This window comes from Mustela erminea, chromosome 11 (assembly GCF_009829155.1).
Source record: "Mustela erminea isolate mMusErm1 chromosome 11, mMusErm1.Pri, whole genome shotgun sequence".
Taxonomy (NCBI): domain Eukaryota; kingdom Metazoa; phylum Chordata; class Mammalia; order Carnivora; family Mustelidae; genus Mustela; species Mustela erminea.
The window spans coordinates 97,097,724-97,117,102 of NC_045624.1; the positions used below are offsets into that span (position 1 = coordinate 97,097,724).

Sequence of the window (19,379 nt, forward strand, 5' to 3'; positions counted from 1 at the left end):
AGGTTTTCGGGGTGCCTTGGTGGCTCTGACAGTTAAGCCTCTGCCTTCGGCTCAGGTCGTGATCTCAGGGTCCTGGGATCAAGCCCCGCATTGGGCTCTCTGCTCAGAGGGAAACCTGCTCCCCTTCCTCTCTCTCTGCCTGCCTCTCTGCCTACCTGTGATCTCTCTCTGTCAAATGAATAAGTAAATAAATCTTAAAAAAAAAAAAAAAAAAAAAGAAAAGAAAAAAGAAAAAGGTTTTCAGTGGCTTCGTTAAGTTACAGAAAGTATAAGCACACACGCTGCTTACCGACAGGCCGCTCACTACCTCAGGTTCCCGGAGCGAGAACCAGATCTCGGAGAAAATGGTTTTCCAAACCAAATGCCATCTATTTTTACTGACAGTCCTGCAGTGTGGTTTCAAAGACTGGGGAAGACTGCAGTCTCCAACTGACCTAGGTATCCCAAAACCACCTAAAAACTCTGCGTCTAGAGACGAGATCTACACGCAAAGAAATCAGAGAGCAGCTCACATAATCACATCAAAGCGATGGCTCCTCTCCTGCCCATCTTGGATGCGCAGAGCACAGCGCCGGGGACCCTAATTCTCACGGTGACGTTGTAAAGAGAAGACACAGACATGGAATTTATTTAGTGTAGGGTACGTTCTACATGTACAAATGCCCTCTTCTCCCTCACAAGACTCCTGTAAAATAGTGGTTATTAGGAAATTCAGCATCGAAACTTGAAATGATTTGCAAAACCACTTCTAGGTAGACGTCCTATCAGCAGGGATGCCTCGTGAAGCAAATACAAGGGATGGGATGAATGCTCTCTGCATCCTTCCAGCCCACCTGTGAGAGCCACAATGAGCCAAAGTCACCAGCCACAAAGTGCTGGAAGAAAATGGAGTCCAATATAAATGACCTTTTGCCAAGACACAGGGCCATAAGAATAAAAACAAAGAGGCTACAGGATCCCTCTCTGGTTAAAAAGATAAAGAACAGGGATGGGCTTTGGGAATGGGATTCATTTCTGGGGACGGATCCCAAATCAAGACTGCAGGACTGATGTCATCCCCCAGCTCCTCCACACCACCAGAAGGGGCAGGAATCTGGTTGTCCCCAGAGGTCCGCAGGCCCAGCAGAAACCCCCAGCTGATCAGGCTCTGATCTTGTGCCCATGGCCCTGACCACGAATAGGCGACAAGGAGGCCCGCTCTGGCCTCCGTCCGCCCACGGCACTCACTGGAGCAGTCAGTGTCCTAACACAGCAGTTGGCAAACGGCTTCTTTGCTAAGGGCCAGACGCTGCTCTACTGGGCTGCTGAGCCCAAAAGCAGCCACTGCAGAGATGTAAACAAATGAGCATGGCCCTGGTTCCATGAGCCTCCATTTATAAAAGCAGGCAGGGGGCCGGACGGCCCATGGCTGTTGTCTGCCAGCCCTCAAGCTGGAGAGGAAGGTTCCTGGCCTAAAGGCTTGGGACTATGGGACTGAAATGGAACCAGAGAAGCAGCAAGGGGGGCTGAGACAGAACTGAGGAATTCCCTTGGGGGCAGAGGAGCCAGGGACAGCTCCCTGGCGGAGTGCGGGGGGGGGGGGTGGGGGGGTGGGGGGGGGGGGTGTGGTCACAGGGACCCTCTCTCAGATGCTGACTTCCAAGACAAGCGTACGTGCGTTTTTTTGTTTTGGAAGATTTTATTTATTTATTTATTGGACAGAGAGACAGCAGGAGAGCACACAAGCAGCGCGATGAGCGGAGGCAGAGGGAGAAGCTGGCCCCCCACTGAGCCAGGAGCCCAAAGCAGGACTGGAGCTCAGGACCCTGGGATCATGCCCTGAACCTCGGAGGGCTGAGGTTTCACGGACTGAGCCACCCAGGCGACCCATAAACATACGTGTTTTTAATTCAGAAAGCAAGAATAAAAATCAGAAAAGTAAAGCGCGATACTCAGTGTTTGGAAATTCAACAGTAAGCTTGACAACCTGTATCACGTCTACATTCGAGCATTTCACTGCCAAAGCACCGTGCAACGTTCCGTTCGCATGTGTTCCCTGAACTCGTCTCGCTTCCTACTTTTTTGCATTCCTTTGTTAAGGATAATAAATGCCGCTTTCATTTTTAGTCAATAAATAAAATGTACCTCTTCACAGGTGTGTAACCCCTTCCTCGAAACCCCAGAGGCCAGAGGGAGGTGGGAATTAAGGACTTTTCGGATTGAACAGAGAGAACGCAGGGCCCAGGGAGGCCCCCGTAGGGCACAGTTCGAGATGAGTCAAGTCAAGGTCTGCTGTGATGTGAGAAATGAGAGTTCTTCCCGGTTTGGACCTTCTGGGGTTTTAAAATTGCAGACGATGGCCTGCAGGTCTCTATTTATAGCCACTCCCATTCCCACTTGACTAAAGTCTCACCTCTCCCCCAGCCTCCCCAGGCCAGGCTTTTCCTCCTCTGTCCTCTGCAGAGACAGCCCTGCCCTCTCCTGCCTGGGTGCCACCTAGGCTCTGAACGCCTCCTCTGGGGAGGCCTCTCTGACCTCCTCTCTCTCCTGCTGGCCTGTTTTATTTGCCTCCGAATTATTATCCTCATTCACAATCATCTTATTTGCCAGCTGTCCCACGTCCACCTCCCCCACAAGGACTCATGAGCCCCAGGAATCTGCCTGCCTCTTGCAAAGCTGTCGCCCTAGCTCTGACGCTGTGTCTGGTCCAGTTGATGACCAAGGAATGAAACCTAAGTACCCTGGGCTGGGTGCCCGAGACACGGCCACCCGCATGCCGGGGATTTCTGTGCATTTGCTCCGATCCCCCCACAACCTGGACACCATTAACCCTTTCTTACCAGAAGAGAAACTGAGGCACAGGACTGTTACAAGACCCCCCCCCAAGGCCACAGAACTATGATAATAATCATATTTTAAAGGAAAAGCGAAGTCTTCAGAGGGAAGCTGTTTGCCGCATCCCACCAGCCCTGGGGCCCGTCATGCCCGTTCCACATAGTCCCTTACCACGGAGAGCAGGATACCTTAATGCACTTGCTAATGTGGGTGCTTCTGTGTCTGTATCTCAGCAATCTACTGACCAAACCCTGTCACGAATCCACACCCCAGTTCTAAGTGAACAGCTAGAATCAGAAAACCGTTCGTCGCTGACGATCTTAAGAATTCTTCTCTCTAACTTAGGAGATTTCTCTAATTGCTAAAACTGCAGATTGCTCAAGACTGGAACTCCCTGTAAATCATCCCATTTTCTGAGAAATTCTGGAACTGTCATCCGATTTCCCAGGAATGGTGGATGTGAGCTGCCAAGTCTGGCTGCTGGGTTTTTATGGGAGGAGGACCATGCCATCCAAAGTCACCGAACGGCATGACTGAGCATTTCCTCCAGGGGCGACAGAGGCTCGCTGGGCTGACTACCACGCACCCATGGCTTCCTGGCTCCTTCAGAGCAGCCTCCAGCAACTGAGTCAGCCAAGACAAACAGCTCTCTGGGGACTGAGGCATGACCTTCGCCTGGCGCTTCTGCCATCTCTGTGTGGCCCTGTGGGGAATTGAAGATGGGAGACGGGGAGGTTGCAAGAGGGACTCGGTGCTGCCCATCAGGTCTGTCCCTCCAGGTCTGCTCCATAACCAGCTCTGGCGAAGACACTTCTCCACCAACTTTCAGACAGACTGCCCCGGGGACGGTATCCCTGTGGTGCACTGATCCATCCCCTCCATCTGGGAGTGACGGTAGGGCAGCAGGACAGACGATGGGCACAGTCTGGGCCCAGACACCTGGCCAAAGCTAAGTGACCATGGGAGAACGAGCCACGGGTGCAGCACAGAGCTTTCATCAACAGGGTGAGGCCCTCTAAGAACAAGAGATCAGCCCGGCAGAAGGCAGAGGGCCTTGCACAAAATCACCCACGGAACAGACCCACTGTCCCCAGCACGCTCCACATTTCGGCTAGGGTGCCAGTGCTCTTTTCTGGTTGGTGACCGGCTTCGGTCTCGTCTCAAATTCAGCAGCTACAATGAATAATTCCTAACCTTCAGCCTCTCTTTGAAGGTCCACATCATGTTGATGCCAAAAAAAATTAAAAAGGAAATCTCTCCGCAGCCGTGGCACACAAGGAAATTGTCATCGCTATTACCAAAGAGAGACTTTACAGATGAAGGAAGGAGACAACAGTATCAGATCAAGGGTAGAGCATACGGAAGGACTTTCAAAGCTTGGGAGCCCTGCTGGGGAGACACTGAGGGCGAGAGAAAGATGGTACAAGTGCGTGAAGTGTCCGAAGCCTCATAAAGATGGACAAGCTTGGGGCATCCGGGGGGCTCAGCTGGTGAAGCCTTTGGCTCAGATCATGATGGGGGGTGGGGGGGTGTCCCTGCTCAGCGGGGAGTCTGCTTCTCCCTTTCCCTCTGACCCTCCCCCTGCTCCCTTTCAAATAAATTAGAAAAAGAAAAAGACACACCAAGTCTGGCTAGTGCATTCCTTCAGATGTGTCCCTGCACACGGTCAAGTAAAAGTTCAAACACAAACGTGGTTCGGAAGATGAAGGAAGCGTCCAGGGGAGACCCACCGGGCAGCCTGAGAACCTGGAGGGCTGGGTCTGAATGTGCCGTGCCCTGCACCAAACCCCATCGCAGACTACTGGGTGACGGGGCGGGAAGAAGCCAGTCTTGGCGGGGGGGGGGGGGGGGGCTCCATCTCTGAAAGACAGGCCACGCCTGGGCCCAGAGCCCACCCTCTCCCCACTTCTCGCCCAGGATGCAGTACCCCCACATGAACGTCCCTGAAGAGGCCACAGCCCCTGCCACCTGGGCTCTGGGGCCCAGCAGATGACCACACCTGAACACCCCATCCCACAGGTCACAGGCAAAGCCGCACAACAATGACAAGCTCCTCGAGGAGAGGGTGCCACGGACAGAGAGGACAGGTGATGACCCTCGCAGCAACAAGTGAACACAACCGCCGCAGACATGTGATCCTCTGCGGGACATGCCAGCAGCCCCAGTGCAGCCACGGCCAGCGACGGAGTGGGTCGCGGTCACTAACTCCATCTGCGCCGTGGCCCTGAGCCACTGCCCGTGCAGGCGGCAGCCGCCCACGCTCCCCCTTACCTGGTAGTACGGACGGTGCAAGAAGGAATCCGGGCAGCCGGCTAAAGCCATCGGCTCCTCCTTCCCGTTACACTGACCGCTCTGCAGCACCTGCAACGGAGACAGATGGTGAGAAGCCCGAGCAGAGAAGAAATTCATTCCCCCAACTTGGCTAAGAATGACATGGCTAAGGGGACTGCTGCTGGGACACCCCTCGGGCAGTCAGGTGCTCGGTCGGGATCTCTACCCCCGGGGGTACCGGCCAGCCTTCTGAGACAGGAGCCAGCTACAGAGCCCCCAGACCGCTGAAGGGGACCTGGCCCACGGCACTGACCGCATGCCTTCTCAGGAGCTCCCAGGGACCCCTGGGTTCCTTTCCTTGTTACAAATATTTACACCCTGACCATTTATCATACTTGGGCCATGATGGATTTAGCCCAATTCGGATGAGGCAGGGAGGCGGGTATGTGCTGCTGGGGTCCTCAGGGGGCTGCCTGTGTGCACACTGGGTCCCCCGGCCACAGTCAAGATCGACCACTGTCAGGGGCATCTAAGGGCCCCCCGCCAGCTCTACGCTCTTCCTGAAGGCCCCAGGTCTGTGAGTACAACCCCTGAGAAGTACATTCCCAGAAATGGACTTGCGAAGACCCAGGAGACTTTCCCGCCCTCTACATGAGCTGCAAATACCAGCAGCTACATGAAAAGGCATACTGGCTCTTCCAGGGAGCTCCTAATAAGCAGGAAACAGAGATCCTGATTTTTGCTGTTTTACTCTACTGTGGAGCAAACCACCAGCTCGCCATGTACGAAGCAGACGAGTTTCCCAGCTGAGTCTGACACAGGCCCCTCCCTTCTGATGCAGCGGGCTGGGGCTGGGGTGAAGGACGAGGGGCGGGGGGCGACCAGTGCCTTGGCCTGGACTCGAGATGGGCCTTCCCTGTGCCTCTGAACACACAGACAAAAAAAGGAACGCTCCGCCAAACTTCCGTGAAGCGAGCTTCTCTGAGACCCATCTGTCCTTCGAAATCTCAGCAGCAGGCAAAGAGCAGGGTGTGGATTCCAGAAACAGAGTTATCAGTCGTGAAAACATTTTCAGGAACGGCAGCAACGAACGCTCCCCATCATAATCACTCCCAGAGGTGCACGTCCTGCACCCTTCCTTCCTCCATGGTGCAGACACCCTGAATAATTCATAACTCTGGGCCACGAAAGGCTTTCTTGAGCCTCTGTCCTTGCAACTGTCGGCCCCAGCTTCACCACCAGCAAACACACTATACCCTGTAGGACTGAGCTCAGCAATCACCTCCTCCAGGAAGTCCCCCCAGACTGCCTCTCGCCAATCATTGCTGCTCCAAGATGGCTCCGTCTGTGTCCCTTCTGGGCTCCTGGCCCCACGCTAGGCTTATATTCATCTTTTCATTGGCTACACAGAATTGTAAATGTTCCTTCCCAGTCTTGCTCCCCACAAGGTAAACTGTGCGTTCACTGTGCCCAACACCCACGCCAAGAGTGGACGCTGCCCCCACTTCACCAGGCTCTCAGCATCTGGATCTAAGCAGGGCAGCGTTCACAAAGGGGACTCTGGGGGGTCATCCATGCCAGCCCGTTACAGCAAGAAGAAAACAAAATAACTCCAGGACGGCCACCCCACCACGTCCAGGGGCCACAGCCAGCAGGACGGACCCCCTGAGTAAACACTTTCTGCTCCTATGCTCAGGACGTGGAAGGGCCCATCTCCCAGGAGTCGCTTTACTATGAAAAACATAAGGACAACTTAGAAAGGGGCTCATTTCTCTCCACGAAATTGAAAAGGAGAATGGAAGAAACAGTACAGGCAGGAAGGGGCCTAGGACACCATAAACTGGATACTGGGGGCGGTCACATAGAATCAATACAGCAGAAAACTCAACCTGCACGAAGGAAATCCCAGAAACGTGGACAACAGCCCCCAGAAAGAACGAGCCTAACACGGAGGCAGAACGGCAGCTTCCAGATCGGTGCGGAGAGCAGCACCCAGCTGTGAAGGGAACAGCACCTGCCCATTGGGGCCCCACGCCCCACCCCCCCACAGAAATGCTCCCTCCAGATAGTTTGAAGTCTTCAGAATTCAGAAATCAGAGACTCACAGAAGCTTCCCAGGAGAAACCTAAAATCAGATGGGGCACAAAAGTCAGGATACTAATTTCACCTGCTGAAACAGCAGAGAAATCAAGGTAAGACCCAGTAATGGGCTGACCTGGGTCCTCCCCCAAAATCAGAAGTTGAAGCCCTAACACCCAGGACGCAGAATGTGGCTGAATTTGGAGGTGGGAGGTCTTTAAGGGGTGACTGGGTTCCAGTGAGGCATTAGTGTGGGCCTTGATCTGGTGTAAGAGGAAATCAGAACACAGACACACAGACGGATGACCATGGGAACATACGGGGAGCAGACAGACGTCTGAACACCAAGGACAGAGGTCTCGGGGGGGAACAGCCCTGCCCACAGCTCAGTCTCAGACTCCAGCCTCCAGAGCCATGAAAAAAATGTATTTCTGTTGTTTGAGCCACCCAGTCCGTACTATTTGGTTCTGGTGGTCCTAGAAAACAAATTCAGATGCAAGGTATTAGAACACTACTAAATTGTCATTTTAGCTAAAGGGAACAGAAGCACCCTAAACATGTAACATTTACTACCGACCACTCATGTTTCCTGCAAGTGTGTAGGATCCTTTAAGCCACCTGGACGGAAACTGAAGAACATACCCTAAGAGGCCGCTGGGCTGGAAAGAACAGGGCAGGAGACATGGAAGCACAAACAAGCCGGCGGGAGCACTCCACTCCCTGCCTGGGCGCAGTTGTGGCGGGTCACCTCCCTCCAGCCTCCGGCAGGGCCAGCAGCTCCCAGCCCTGCACACCTGCACGCCCCCATGGTGGCGAGCTCCATGTGTCCAGGCTCCAGGCCCAGCCATTTAATCCAACACCAACCTAGAGGCTGTTCTGAAAGTATGCTGCGGGGCACCTGGGAGGCACAGTCAGTTAAGCATCCGACTCGTGGTTTCAGCTCCGGGCGCAATCTCAGGGTGGTGCGATCGAACCCCTCATCAGGTTCCACATTGAGCACGGAGTCTGCTTGAGACTCTCTCTCTCCCTCTGCCCCTCCCCGCTATGCATGCACACGCGTACACTCTCTCTCTCCCTCTAAAATCAATTTAAAAAAATAAATAGATAAATAAATTAATAAAAGTGCTCTGTAGGTATGGTTAACATCTGAAATCACAGACTTGAGTAAAGGGAAACCTTCCATAATGGGCGCGGGCCTTGTGCAATGTGTTGAAGCCATAAGAGCAAAGTCTGAGGTCACCCCGAGAAGGAATCTGACCTCAAGACTGTAGCATACTCCTGCCTGAGTTCCTGAACTGCCAGCCAGCCCCACGGACTCCAGATCTGTCAGCCTCTACAGTCACACGAGCCAATTCCTTAAGGTAAGTTTCCATACAGACCCATATATGTTCGGTTTCTCTGGAGAACTCCGACATAAACACACCAACCGATCACAGCCACGATTCTGTGCTGTCTCCTGTGGGCCTCCCCAACCCCCCAAGGGTCTGATGGCTCTGCATGGACAGCTTCCCAGCTCTGGGCCCTTCTGTAAATACATCTTCCCACCTCTTCAGTCTGAAGTCTCACTTTCCTGGGATGCTGTTTCCCCCCCTTCGCCCACATCCTGGCAGGCCTGGGGGAGGGACTCCCGTCCTCCTGGCTCCCCCTTCTTGCCACATAGGATGGGCCTTCCTGGCCGTTTAAGGACGCTCTCTGCACCCATATTAACACGTTGCCCCACACCTCCTTCTGCCACTGCTTCCCACACTCCTTCCAGCTCACTCTGTGCCTGCTGCTTGCCCTGCCTCGTATGCCTCCGGAACTCTGGGATGTGTTCAACACAGGGAAACATGCTACTTTCCCCCGAAGGTTCAGATTTAATGGCTGTTGGAGTGCCAAAAATATCACAGAAACATGGCCATTTTATCACCTTAATATAACCTTTGAAAGTATTTACCAAGTGAGATTGCTTATCAGCCAGAAAAATACATATCCCATAAGCCTGTTGAGTAGTCCTTTTGGAACAGGAAAACTATAGTTAGATATACTAAGAAGATCAGGGTAACTCTGGTCTCTCCTAAAATGTCTCAAAACTAAAGCTAACATATTTAATGGTGAAAGATGGAAGGCTCTTTCCTAAGACCAGAAACAAGGCAAGGATGCCAGCTTTTACCTCTTCTACTCAACATTGCATTTGTAGTTCTAGCTAAAGTAATAGAGCAAGAAAAATAAATAAAAGACACCCAAATTGGAAAGCAACTAACATGATCTCTGTTCACAGATGACATGATCTTATCTACAGAAAACTCTAAAGATTACTAAGACACACACTCAATCTCAAGCTAATAAATGCATTAAAGTTGCAGGATGAAAGATCAACACACTAAAATCCCTTGAATTTCCATACTCTAACAAAAAGTCTGAAAAGGAGATTAAGAAAACTCCAAGGGGTGTCTGGGTGGCTCAGTGGGTTAAGCATCTGCCTTCGGCTCACGTTATGATCTCAGGGTCCTGGGATCAAGCCCCGCAACAGGCTCTCTGCTCAGCAGGGAGCCTGCTTCCTCCTCTTGCTCTCTGCCTGCCTCTCTGCCTACTTGTGATCTCTGTCAAATAAATAAATAAAATCTTAAAAAAATAAAAAAGAAAACTCCATTCAAAACAGCATCAAGAATCACAACGAGGAATATATTCAACTAAGGAAGCAAAAGATACACAAAAAACTATAGATGTTGCTGTAGGAATAAAAAGAAGATATAAATAAGATAAGCATCCTGTGTTTTTGATTTGGAACATTTAATATTGTTCAAATGATGATAATACTCAAAGCAATCTAGAGATTCAGCGCAGTCCCCCACAAATTCCCTCCAGCTTTGTTGCAGAAATCAGTAAAACCTACTAAAATCCATAGAGATTCTCACAGGACCCCAAATGGCCAAAAAAGCCCTTGAAAAAGAACAAGACTGGAGGACTCACATTTTCTGATTTCAAAACCTACTATGAAGCTACAGTGATAAGGACAGCAGGAAACGGAAGAAGGACAGTCATACAGACTAATGGACTTGAATAGAGGGCACAGAAACAAACCGTCATATATAATGGCTGGCTGATTTTCAACAAAGGTGCTGGGACCATTCAATGGGGAAAGGACAGTCTTTTCAATAAATGGTTTTGGGAAAATTGGATAGCCTCGTCCAAAATGATGAGGTTGAACTTTTGACTCACACTAATCAACTAATTAGGCTCCTTAATGAAGCTACGGAAAAGTTTCCATGATGTTGGATTTGAAAATGACTTCCAGAATAAGACACCAAAGGCACAGACAACAACAAGAGACAAACTGGGCTTCATCCAAATTAAAAACATTTGTGCAGAGGACATGATTGAGGGAGTGAAAAAACCCACAGAGAAGGACAAAAGGGTTGCAAATCATTTATTTGATAAGGGATTAATATCCAGAATATATGAAGAACACCTACAAGTCAACAATAAGAAAACAAACCATCTATTGCATAAATGGCCAAAAGACTATAACTAGACATTTCTCCAAGGTAAACAAATAAACAACCAATAAACCCATAAAAAGATGCTCCACATCACTAGTAATTAGGGAAACACAAATCAAACCACCATGAGATGCCACACAAAATCAAAAGTGTTGGTGGGGATGTGGAGAAACTGAAACCCTTCTGCCTCACTGATGAGAATATAAAATGTTGTGTCCTCTATGGAAAATGGAACAAAAACTCCTCAAAAAATCAAACGGAATGAACATAAGTTCCCAAAATTCTATTTCTAAGCATATACCCCAAAAGAAGTGGGAGCAAGGACTCAAATATTTGTATACCCATGTTCACAGTGGCACTGTGTTCAATAGCCAAAGTGCATAAACGACCTAAGTGTCCGTCAACAGATGAGTGAACATGCAACATGTAGCCTATCCATGAGAAGGAATATTATTCAGCCTTGACAAAGGATGTCATTTTGATACATGCTACAAAATGGATGAACCTTGAAGACATTATGCCAAATGAAGTAAATTGGTCGCCAAAGCACAAACATTGTAGGACCTCCCTCACATGAGGCACCTAGTACAGAAACAAGAGGTAGAAGTTAGCAGGGGCTGGGGAGAAGGGAAGTGTGTTCAATGGATACAGAGCTTCTGTTTGGGATGAGGACAAAGTTCTGGAAATAGATAGCCATGATGGTTACACAACACTGTGAATGTACTTAAGTCAACTGAATTACACACTTAACAAATGGCTAAAGTAGTAAATTTTAGGTTTCATATATTTTACCCCCAGTTTTTAAATATCAGAAAAGTTGGCAATTCGATAAGCTTCCTTTAATAAAATTAACATTCTCCGCTCAATTTTTTAAAAGATTTTATTTATTCATGGGGGAGGCGGCAAAGGGAGAGAGAGGATCTCAAGCAGACTCCCCACTGAGCACAGAGACCAGTGAGGGCTGGATCTTACAACACAGATCCTGACCTGAGCCGAAATCAAGAGTCAGACATTCAACCGACGGAGCCACCAGGCACACCCCCACCCCCCAGCCCTGCTAAATATTTTTTAATACAACCATGAGATTCAGCAGAATTTCTTAGGATGCTAAAACGAAGATGGATAAAACAATGACTACAAACTGACTTTTATACAAACATTTTTTTTTCTTCTTTAAATGCCACCACGTTCCCAGTCACGCTAGTTCTACCACTTGGAGACTGTTGACAGTTTATCCATTTTGGTTTCTCTTGAACAATCATGCCCTCTCTCAGTTGTGTGACTCTGTGAACCCAAGTGTCCGGCTGGTGAAACAGAACCCCCATGGCAAGGGCAAGCCCTCCATAAATCCGCCCTGCCGTCTACACCCAACAAAGACAAAGACCATGGTCACGATCTGTGCTCTGGTGGAAACTCAAACCCCCATCCTACTCTTGAACACACACACACACACACACAAAAAAAAACACTTTGAAATGACCTATAGCAGTGCAGGGGTAACATCCTATGCCCCTTTAAGAGTCCCATATTCAAATCATCAGCTGATTTACCAAAATAATGTGCTCTACAGCAGGAGAAGGGCCTGACAGGCAGGCAGATACTGCAACTTTATACCTACAACAATAAAAGGCGTCCTCATGAACAGTCGTAGACGGACTCAGAAATTGTACCAATGACTGTTGTCTTCTCTCTTCCTTTCATGAAAGGGGCTTATGGAGAAGGTCATCACACTGTGTTGGTTTCATGTGTCTTTTGATTATGAATTTTGTCTGCTGCTGTTAAAAAATAATGTATTGGCATCTGTCCCCCCCGCCTCTTTTTTTAAAGCTTTTACTTATTCATTTTTAGAGGGTGAGCAGGGGTAGGAGCAGAAGTAGAGGGAGAGAAGAAAAGAGAGAAAGAGAGGGAGGGAATAGACTCCCCGCTGAGCGTGGAGCCCAATGCGGGGCTCGATCTCATGACCCTGAGATCATGAACTGAGCCGAAATCAAGAGTCGGTCACCCAGCCGACTGAGCCACCCAAGGATCCAGGGGGTCTGTCCCTTTTAATGGAGTTTTGAACTTATGACGAAAATTTAAATAATCTTCACCATTAAGCTTGAACTTATAATAAGGAAGAACCTTATTAGACTACAGTTCGGACAAATAGTTCAGGCAAAGCCAAAAGTTAGCTGATTCTTGAGTCAACATTTTTCTCAACAACGTCAATATTTACACTTGTGGGTCCAGCAGCCAAACCTCAACAATGCCTTTGTTCTTTCTGTTCCATGTTTGTTTTTCCATTTTAAGGGCAATTTCTACTTCATTAAATGATATAACTGTCTTAAAATTTGAAAACATTGCACCAAATAAAGCTTTTTCAGGCGTTCCTGAGACCCGGAAGGCTGGCACGCATAGGCCTTTCACATCACAACCAATCACAGAGTCAGCTCGCAGTGGATTTCAATGGCCCGGTGCCCTCCCACCAGGAGGACCCCCTATGCCAAGAAAATTGACTAGGACTCCGGCAGGTCCACTGAAGGACCCTCACATCTCATGACCCGCCTGAGGTGCACACTTGGCACCGTGCTCAGGATCCGGGCCATCCACACCGAAGCTTCCCCCTTCTGATCTGTCCTCCTTCCCAAACACGCTGTGCGTGACCCACGAAGCTGATGCTTGGCGCGAGGATGGACGCAACCCACCATCTGAAAATAGAGTCAGGCTCGGGTTGGTAGCGGGGACCTGCGAGCACACGGGCTTCCCCTGCATACCCGCCCTCCAGGATGGAGAGTGCTGCCCACTGGACCTGCCACCCTGCCCCCACCTCCCTGCACACACACCCCTTTCCTGCCTGGCTTAGGGCAGCAGTCTGCGACAACCACTCCCCAGCAAACACCCAAGCTCCCTCACATGTCACCTCCTCTGACCCACCCTGAGAAAAACACAACTCCTCTGCTTACCTAGCCACCCCTGAAGTCACCAACCATGCAAGAAGGGCTCTCTCCATTTTGACTCGGACACAAATCCAAAATATGCATTTAGTACTGCTGGGAAAACCGGTTACGTCTCCTTAGGGAATTTACTATGTCCTCTCTGGCATGTCCGTTTCCCACTTTCTGCTCACGGCCACCTCTCAGGACACTCAGCACAGGCAGTGAAGGGCTCATTGTCCCACCACCCGGCTCCACGGTCACAGCCGGCACCTGAACTTAATCCTACCCCACTTGTTAGTTGGTAAATGCCTTCTTGTTCAAGGATGTGGTCTTGCTCCCTGCCGCACCCAGGATGGCACACAGTGGGGACTCCAGAAGGTCTGCACGCTGGCGGGACTAACCACCATCACCATGTGTGCACAGCTTAAACAATAACATTTAATTTAAAAATAAAATCACAAAGAGAAGCTGCCAGTCTTAAGTCACTGTAGGAATTTTTACAAAGAAAGTGCTCCCTTCCATAAAAGCCAGAGGCCCTGCTGTTTACCAGGAACAATGTAATGGACCAATGTTCATGACATATTAAAAGACAGTTACTTGTGAGGCTGAAAACATAATATTCGCATTCTAAATCATAACAAACACATAAAAAGAAACTCACAATACTTCAAATATCAAAGGGAAAACAGAAACCAGGCAATGAAAACAGCATTCAAAAAAGAAACAATGTATTCTCCGAAGATGATGATGTGTAGCAATAAACGTCAACTGATTCCCTTCTTTTCAAAATAATAATCAGAACTATTCCACTATTTAAAAAAAAAACAAAACAACAACAACAACAAAAAAAAAAACACTCAAAGCACCTGAAATAGAAATGGTTTCAAAAAAGAGCCAGGAAGGGACGGACAGAGACAGAGCAGGCAGAGACCCAAGAACAGGACAAAAGTCTAGCATGGTGACAAGCACAGGGACAGGCCCAGCAAAGCGCAGGGCCAGCGAGATGCTCACGCCCCCAAGAACAGCAGAGCACGCGGCCCCCAGTTTGGTTAACAATCAACCACAGGGCTCGGGCTTCACCCTCCACAGAACACGACGTCTGCATACAGAGGTCTTGTAGCAAATGAAGGGACCTTACATGTCGACAAGAAACTCACACTGAAAATAAAAAAAAGGGATGCAGTAGTTTTTAATCATATGGTAACTTTACAGACGAAATAGACTTGGAGACTTCAATAGAATTAGAACTTTTATTATAAATATATACCAAAATCAAAATAATATTCAAAAAACACCCTTATAGGGACACCTGGGTGGTTCAGTCAGCTAAGCATCTGACCCATGACCCTGAGGTCCTGGGATCAAGTCCCACACTGGGTTCCCTGCTCCTGCTCTCTTCCTCTCTCAAAGAAATAAATAAATTCCTTTAGAAGAAATAAAATAAGAAACACTCTTCTGATAGAAGCCACTACAGATAAAACAGACTGAAACCCACACTCCTTTCACCTTCGTCTGTACAGGTAAAGAAAGCCATGGACTTGGACGTTCTTACTATTGATTATTTCAATTTGTCAAGACCAGAAAAAAAAAAAAAAAAAAAAGATGGTTCCAAGTGCTTCTGTAGACCAGGCAGAAGGCTATATAGAGATGTGTGAGTACATGTGCAAACACACGCACATGCCCTCACACTGGAATCATTCCCGCTGTTGACAAGAGCCAAATGAAGTGCAGGGATCAAGGTCCTGGGGCCAGTGACGGGAAGGAGACCGAAGTGACCGAGGATGTGACGGAGCTCAGTCCAGAAGTCCACACTCTTAACTAGAACCCCACAGTCCCGTGGTTTTCCAGTTAGGGTCCTTGGACAGACGGACAGACAGCACAGGCGCCACCTGGGAACCCACACACAGGCACATGCTCTGGCCCGGATGTGGACCTGTTGAATCAGAAAGTGGGGCCCTTGTGTCCCTGGCCTAGCACCAACCACGGGGGCATCCCAGGGAACTGAGCTGCACCCCAGAGCAGCGCAAGTAAAATCTTGGGGAAGCGGGCATGGTTTACAGCTCTATGGTGTTCCCAACGTTAAGAAGAACCACAGCTCTCGTCTCTTTTCTTACTTGAGTAAACCTTTTTTAAGATGTTTGCAAGGGGGGGCAATAGGGAGAAAATTGCAATAAAGCTTTGAAGAGTCACATCTCACTTTCTAGAAGTGGGGTGGGAAGCCCACCCCAACGGGATGAAGCAAGCAACATAATCAGCTCCTCCAAATGCCACCAGAATCCTAAGGACCAGATTCCCAGAGAGAAGCCATACCTGGTCCATTTCTGGCCTTCCAAAAATCGATTACGTTTTCTGACACAACAGAAAGAATCCTTTCTAGAACACGGGCAGGTGGAGGGGGAAGGGAGGCAGGCCAAAGGGCCACCCTCACCCACCTACAGCAGAGACTGACCTCGGCACGTCAAACTTCAGGGCTTCAGGGACAAGGATCTGCATTTGACCCTAGGTAGGAGCATCGCCTTTGAGTTTATACTCTGTGTCTCTTGTAAGAGACCTCTTTGGGATATTCTATTCACATATCCACAGTTCCTCACCCCTAAGTGCTTTGGTCAGCCTCCAGACAGAAAACCAGCAAAATTCTTTAAATGAAAACTTGGTGATGGCCACACTCCTCACTTACATTATTGGTGGGGGGCATCGTGCCCTCACATGATCCACGTGGAGACTCGATTGGGAGTCCCACCAGACAGGCCAGGAGGCTGAGCAGAAGCAGCTTGCCTTGGGTCACCCACACCGGCCAACTGTGTGGTCAGGGTCAGTCCTGGGGCAGTGCTCTGCCCACATCCAGGACCTGAGTTCTGAGCTCGGATGCGAGGCCCTGGGAACAGGATCTGGTCCATGTGAGCCAGGAGAGGCCAAGGCTGGACACTGGTCTTCAATTTCCAGCTGCCTCCACCCGCGGGCAGTGGGGTCTGTTAACATGCACATGTGCAGTCCCATGCTAAGGGCAAGACAAGGTTGCTAAGCCAGCTCCCAAAGGCTCCTGGAAGGAATGACCCAAAGGACTCGAGGTGCCCAGCACTGGAGGTAGCTGAGAAACAACCAAGCGAGAGAAGAGCGAGGGTTCCCACAGAGAACAGCTGGGAATGCGCACAGGCAGAGCGGCCTCCCGACCTCCACCACGAATGCACTGCCAGGGACAACCACACCGGCCTCGGGTCATGCAAACAGAGGCAACGGGGGTCCATGAGAATGGCTCACCCCACCTTCCCCGGCCCGCCTTCCCAGAAGGATGGAGGGGACTGTCCCCACTTCCCAGATGAGGACACAGCCTTTACGACGAGGAAGGACCTGGCCAGGACCACCCAGGGAATGCAGGACCTCGCACACAGGGAACACCCAGAGAATCAGCATAGGTAGCCGGCTTAGGAGTCGGAGAAAAGGAAGGATCGGGAGCACTGGCAGAGGACGGCATCCCACCTTGTGTGACCGGGGACCCCATGGACAGAAGGAAAACCACTGTAATCTTAAAATGCGGATTTACACACAGGCCTAAAATTGGGGTCCTTTTTAAAGAACTTCCTTTTCCTGATATATACATATATATACACACACACGTGTGCGTGCGTGTGTATTCTTTAACTCATTAACGTTTTGTTTTCACTACTGGTGCTGTTACTTAGAATAATCCTAGACAGTTGATATGTATGAATTATCACCAATTACCAAATGCTTGTGGGTGCCTTCTAAGGGACTGCTCTCTGCACATGAAAACGTAAGAGGAGAACAAAAACGAGAGACTGAATCACTTAAGTGAAAAAGGGAGAGACTGCTGTGACGGCGCCCACATCGCCCACTACGTCCCTGACCTACCGCCCAGCAACCCGTCCTTCACGGGCACACGGGGCCATTAACAACATTGAAAGCCCTTGGGGTTGACTTCACTGCCTGCACACCCGGTCCTCTAATCGTTGGGAAAGGAATTCAAACTTTATCAGAAAAATGAGGGAAGGTCTATAAAACCGTGCTTAGATTTAAACACCTTGTACAATAGATACAAACCCAAGTTCTACAGATCAGCACCTCAAAGTACAGCGCTTGTCCGTATGCGGAAACCCATATCACAGACGAGGGACTTTCAGCTAAAGAAAGCTTGAGAATTTGCAGCCTCCCAAAGGCCTGCTGCTTCCTCCCTTCCTAATCGGCCCTCAAGTCCAGACTTGGAGCTACCAGAACCCCGGTCTCTGGGGCTTTGGAGAAGGGGGTGTGGGGTCCCCGACCCCCAGGCTCCCCCTCAAGAGCCCCCCAAGCAGCGGTAGTAACCCAGCTAGACTGCACACTGGCTGCTTCCCTGTGGAGTCCCTCTTGACCGCAAACCACTGGTGAGTGATGACCAGGACACTTGGGGGCCCTCTGGAGCTCGCAGAAGGCCCTCTGGAGCTGTTATGTTTCATGCCAAGTGCAGGAATTACATATCCAAAAAACAAGTGATTAGGATCACTGGGTTTCACATCTTGAAAGCATTAAGGCTGCACTGCCTTCCAGAGCTTTCCCAGGGTTGCTGGTGAATTCAGCAAAGTAAACCCATTTCTTGGGCTCCTATGACACCAGACGCATAGGGACTACAGGTCAGCAGAGCGAGACTTGCTTCTGCTCGCTCTACGAGGCAAAGCTGTCCTGGGTTTAGAGATTTCTGACAGCTCCAGGCAGCGTAAATGTCAGCTTTGTTCTGAAATTTCACAGCCACGACAAGTGTGGGACCCCACGCACACCCGCTCCCTCACTCTCTCTCTGTCCACCACCTGGATGATTGGGGACAGATAACCACTCTTACTTCTGACTGTGTTCATTAAGCGTGTCACCCATTCACACCTCGCAGAGAGACCTGACCCATGAAGCCCTTCTTGGCTTGTGCTCCAGAGAGGTCGTCGTGGCCAGAGATCAGTCTAGTCACAGCTCTTCCCTGGTGACCTGAAGATGAAACACCCATTTCTGAGCTGTGTTAGCCCCCAGAGTGCACCACACGCCAACCCTCCAGACCCAGGACAAGTCGTCTGGGAAGCTTGCCCCCCACACATGAAGCTGTACCCTCCCGGAGGGAATGGCTCAGCATCCGTTTGCCAGAGAAGACAGTCCATAATTACTGGTTTCACTACCAGTGATTATCAGACAGGGGGCTGGCAAGAAGAGACGATCCCAGGGCCACTGCGTGTCCCTCTGCCAAGGCCAGGGTTCAGTCAGTGAGTAGGTTTGCACAAGCCTCAGATTTGGATCTCTTATTTTTTAATTTTTTAAATTAATTATTTATTTTTTACCATGCTCCACATCCAGCGTGGAGCCCAACGTGGGGCTGGATCCCACCACCCCGAGATCGAGACCTGAGCTGAATAATGAGATCCAAAGTCAGATGCTCAACTGACTGAGCCCCCCAGGCTCCGGGTCTGGATCTCTGAGATAGAGTTTAGCTACAGGGAGTCCTGATAATGTTTTAAAACAACCCAAATACGTTCACTTTCAATCCATTGGCTTTAACCAGAAAACTGTCTTTCCTGACGAATAACCCCAACATTCTGTCCTTGGCAGGACTTGAACCGCCACCGAGGGACACACACTGGACCCTCTGCGGAAGCAACAAACCACATCGTGAAGCCGCGTCTCTTCTCTTCTTCTTTTAGGGAGAGAAGCAGCAGGAGAGCAGAGGGGAAAAGACAATCTCCAGCAGACGCCACGCCCAGCACGAAGCCCCATGCGGGGCTCGATCCCATGACCCTGAGATCATGACCTGAGCCAAAGCCAAGAGTCGGAAGCACAACCGACTGAC

The 19,379-nt window shown here is 49.9% G+C and overlaps 1 protein-coding gene across 4 annotated transcripts in view; it reads right to left on the reverse strand.

Annotated features, from left to right (window-relative positions):
- Positions 1-19,379, reverse strand: part of GRB10 (growth factor receptor bound protein 10) — a 172,857-nt gene that overhangs the window by 113,582 nt on the left and 39,896 nt on the right. For all 4 annotated transcript variants that reach the window (XM_032305455.1, XM_032305457.1, XM_032305454.1 and 1 more), the window contains one exon: positions 5,086-5,175. In XM_032305455.1, coding sequence (XP_032161346.1) covers positions 5,086-5,136 — 51 coding nt within the window. In that variant the 5' untranslated portion in view covers positions 5,137-5,175. The remainder of the gene's footprint in view (positions 1-5,085; positions 5,176-19,379) is intronic.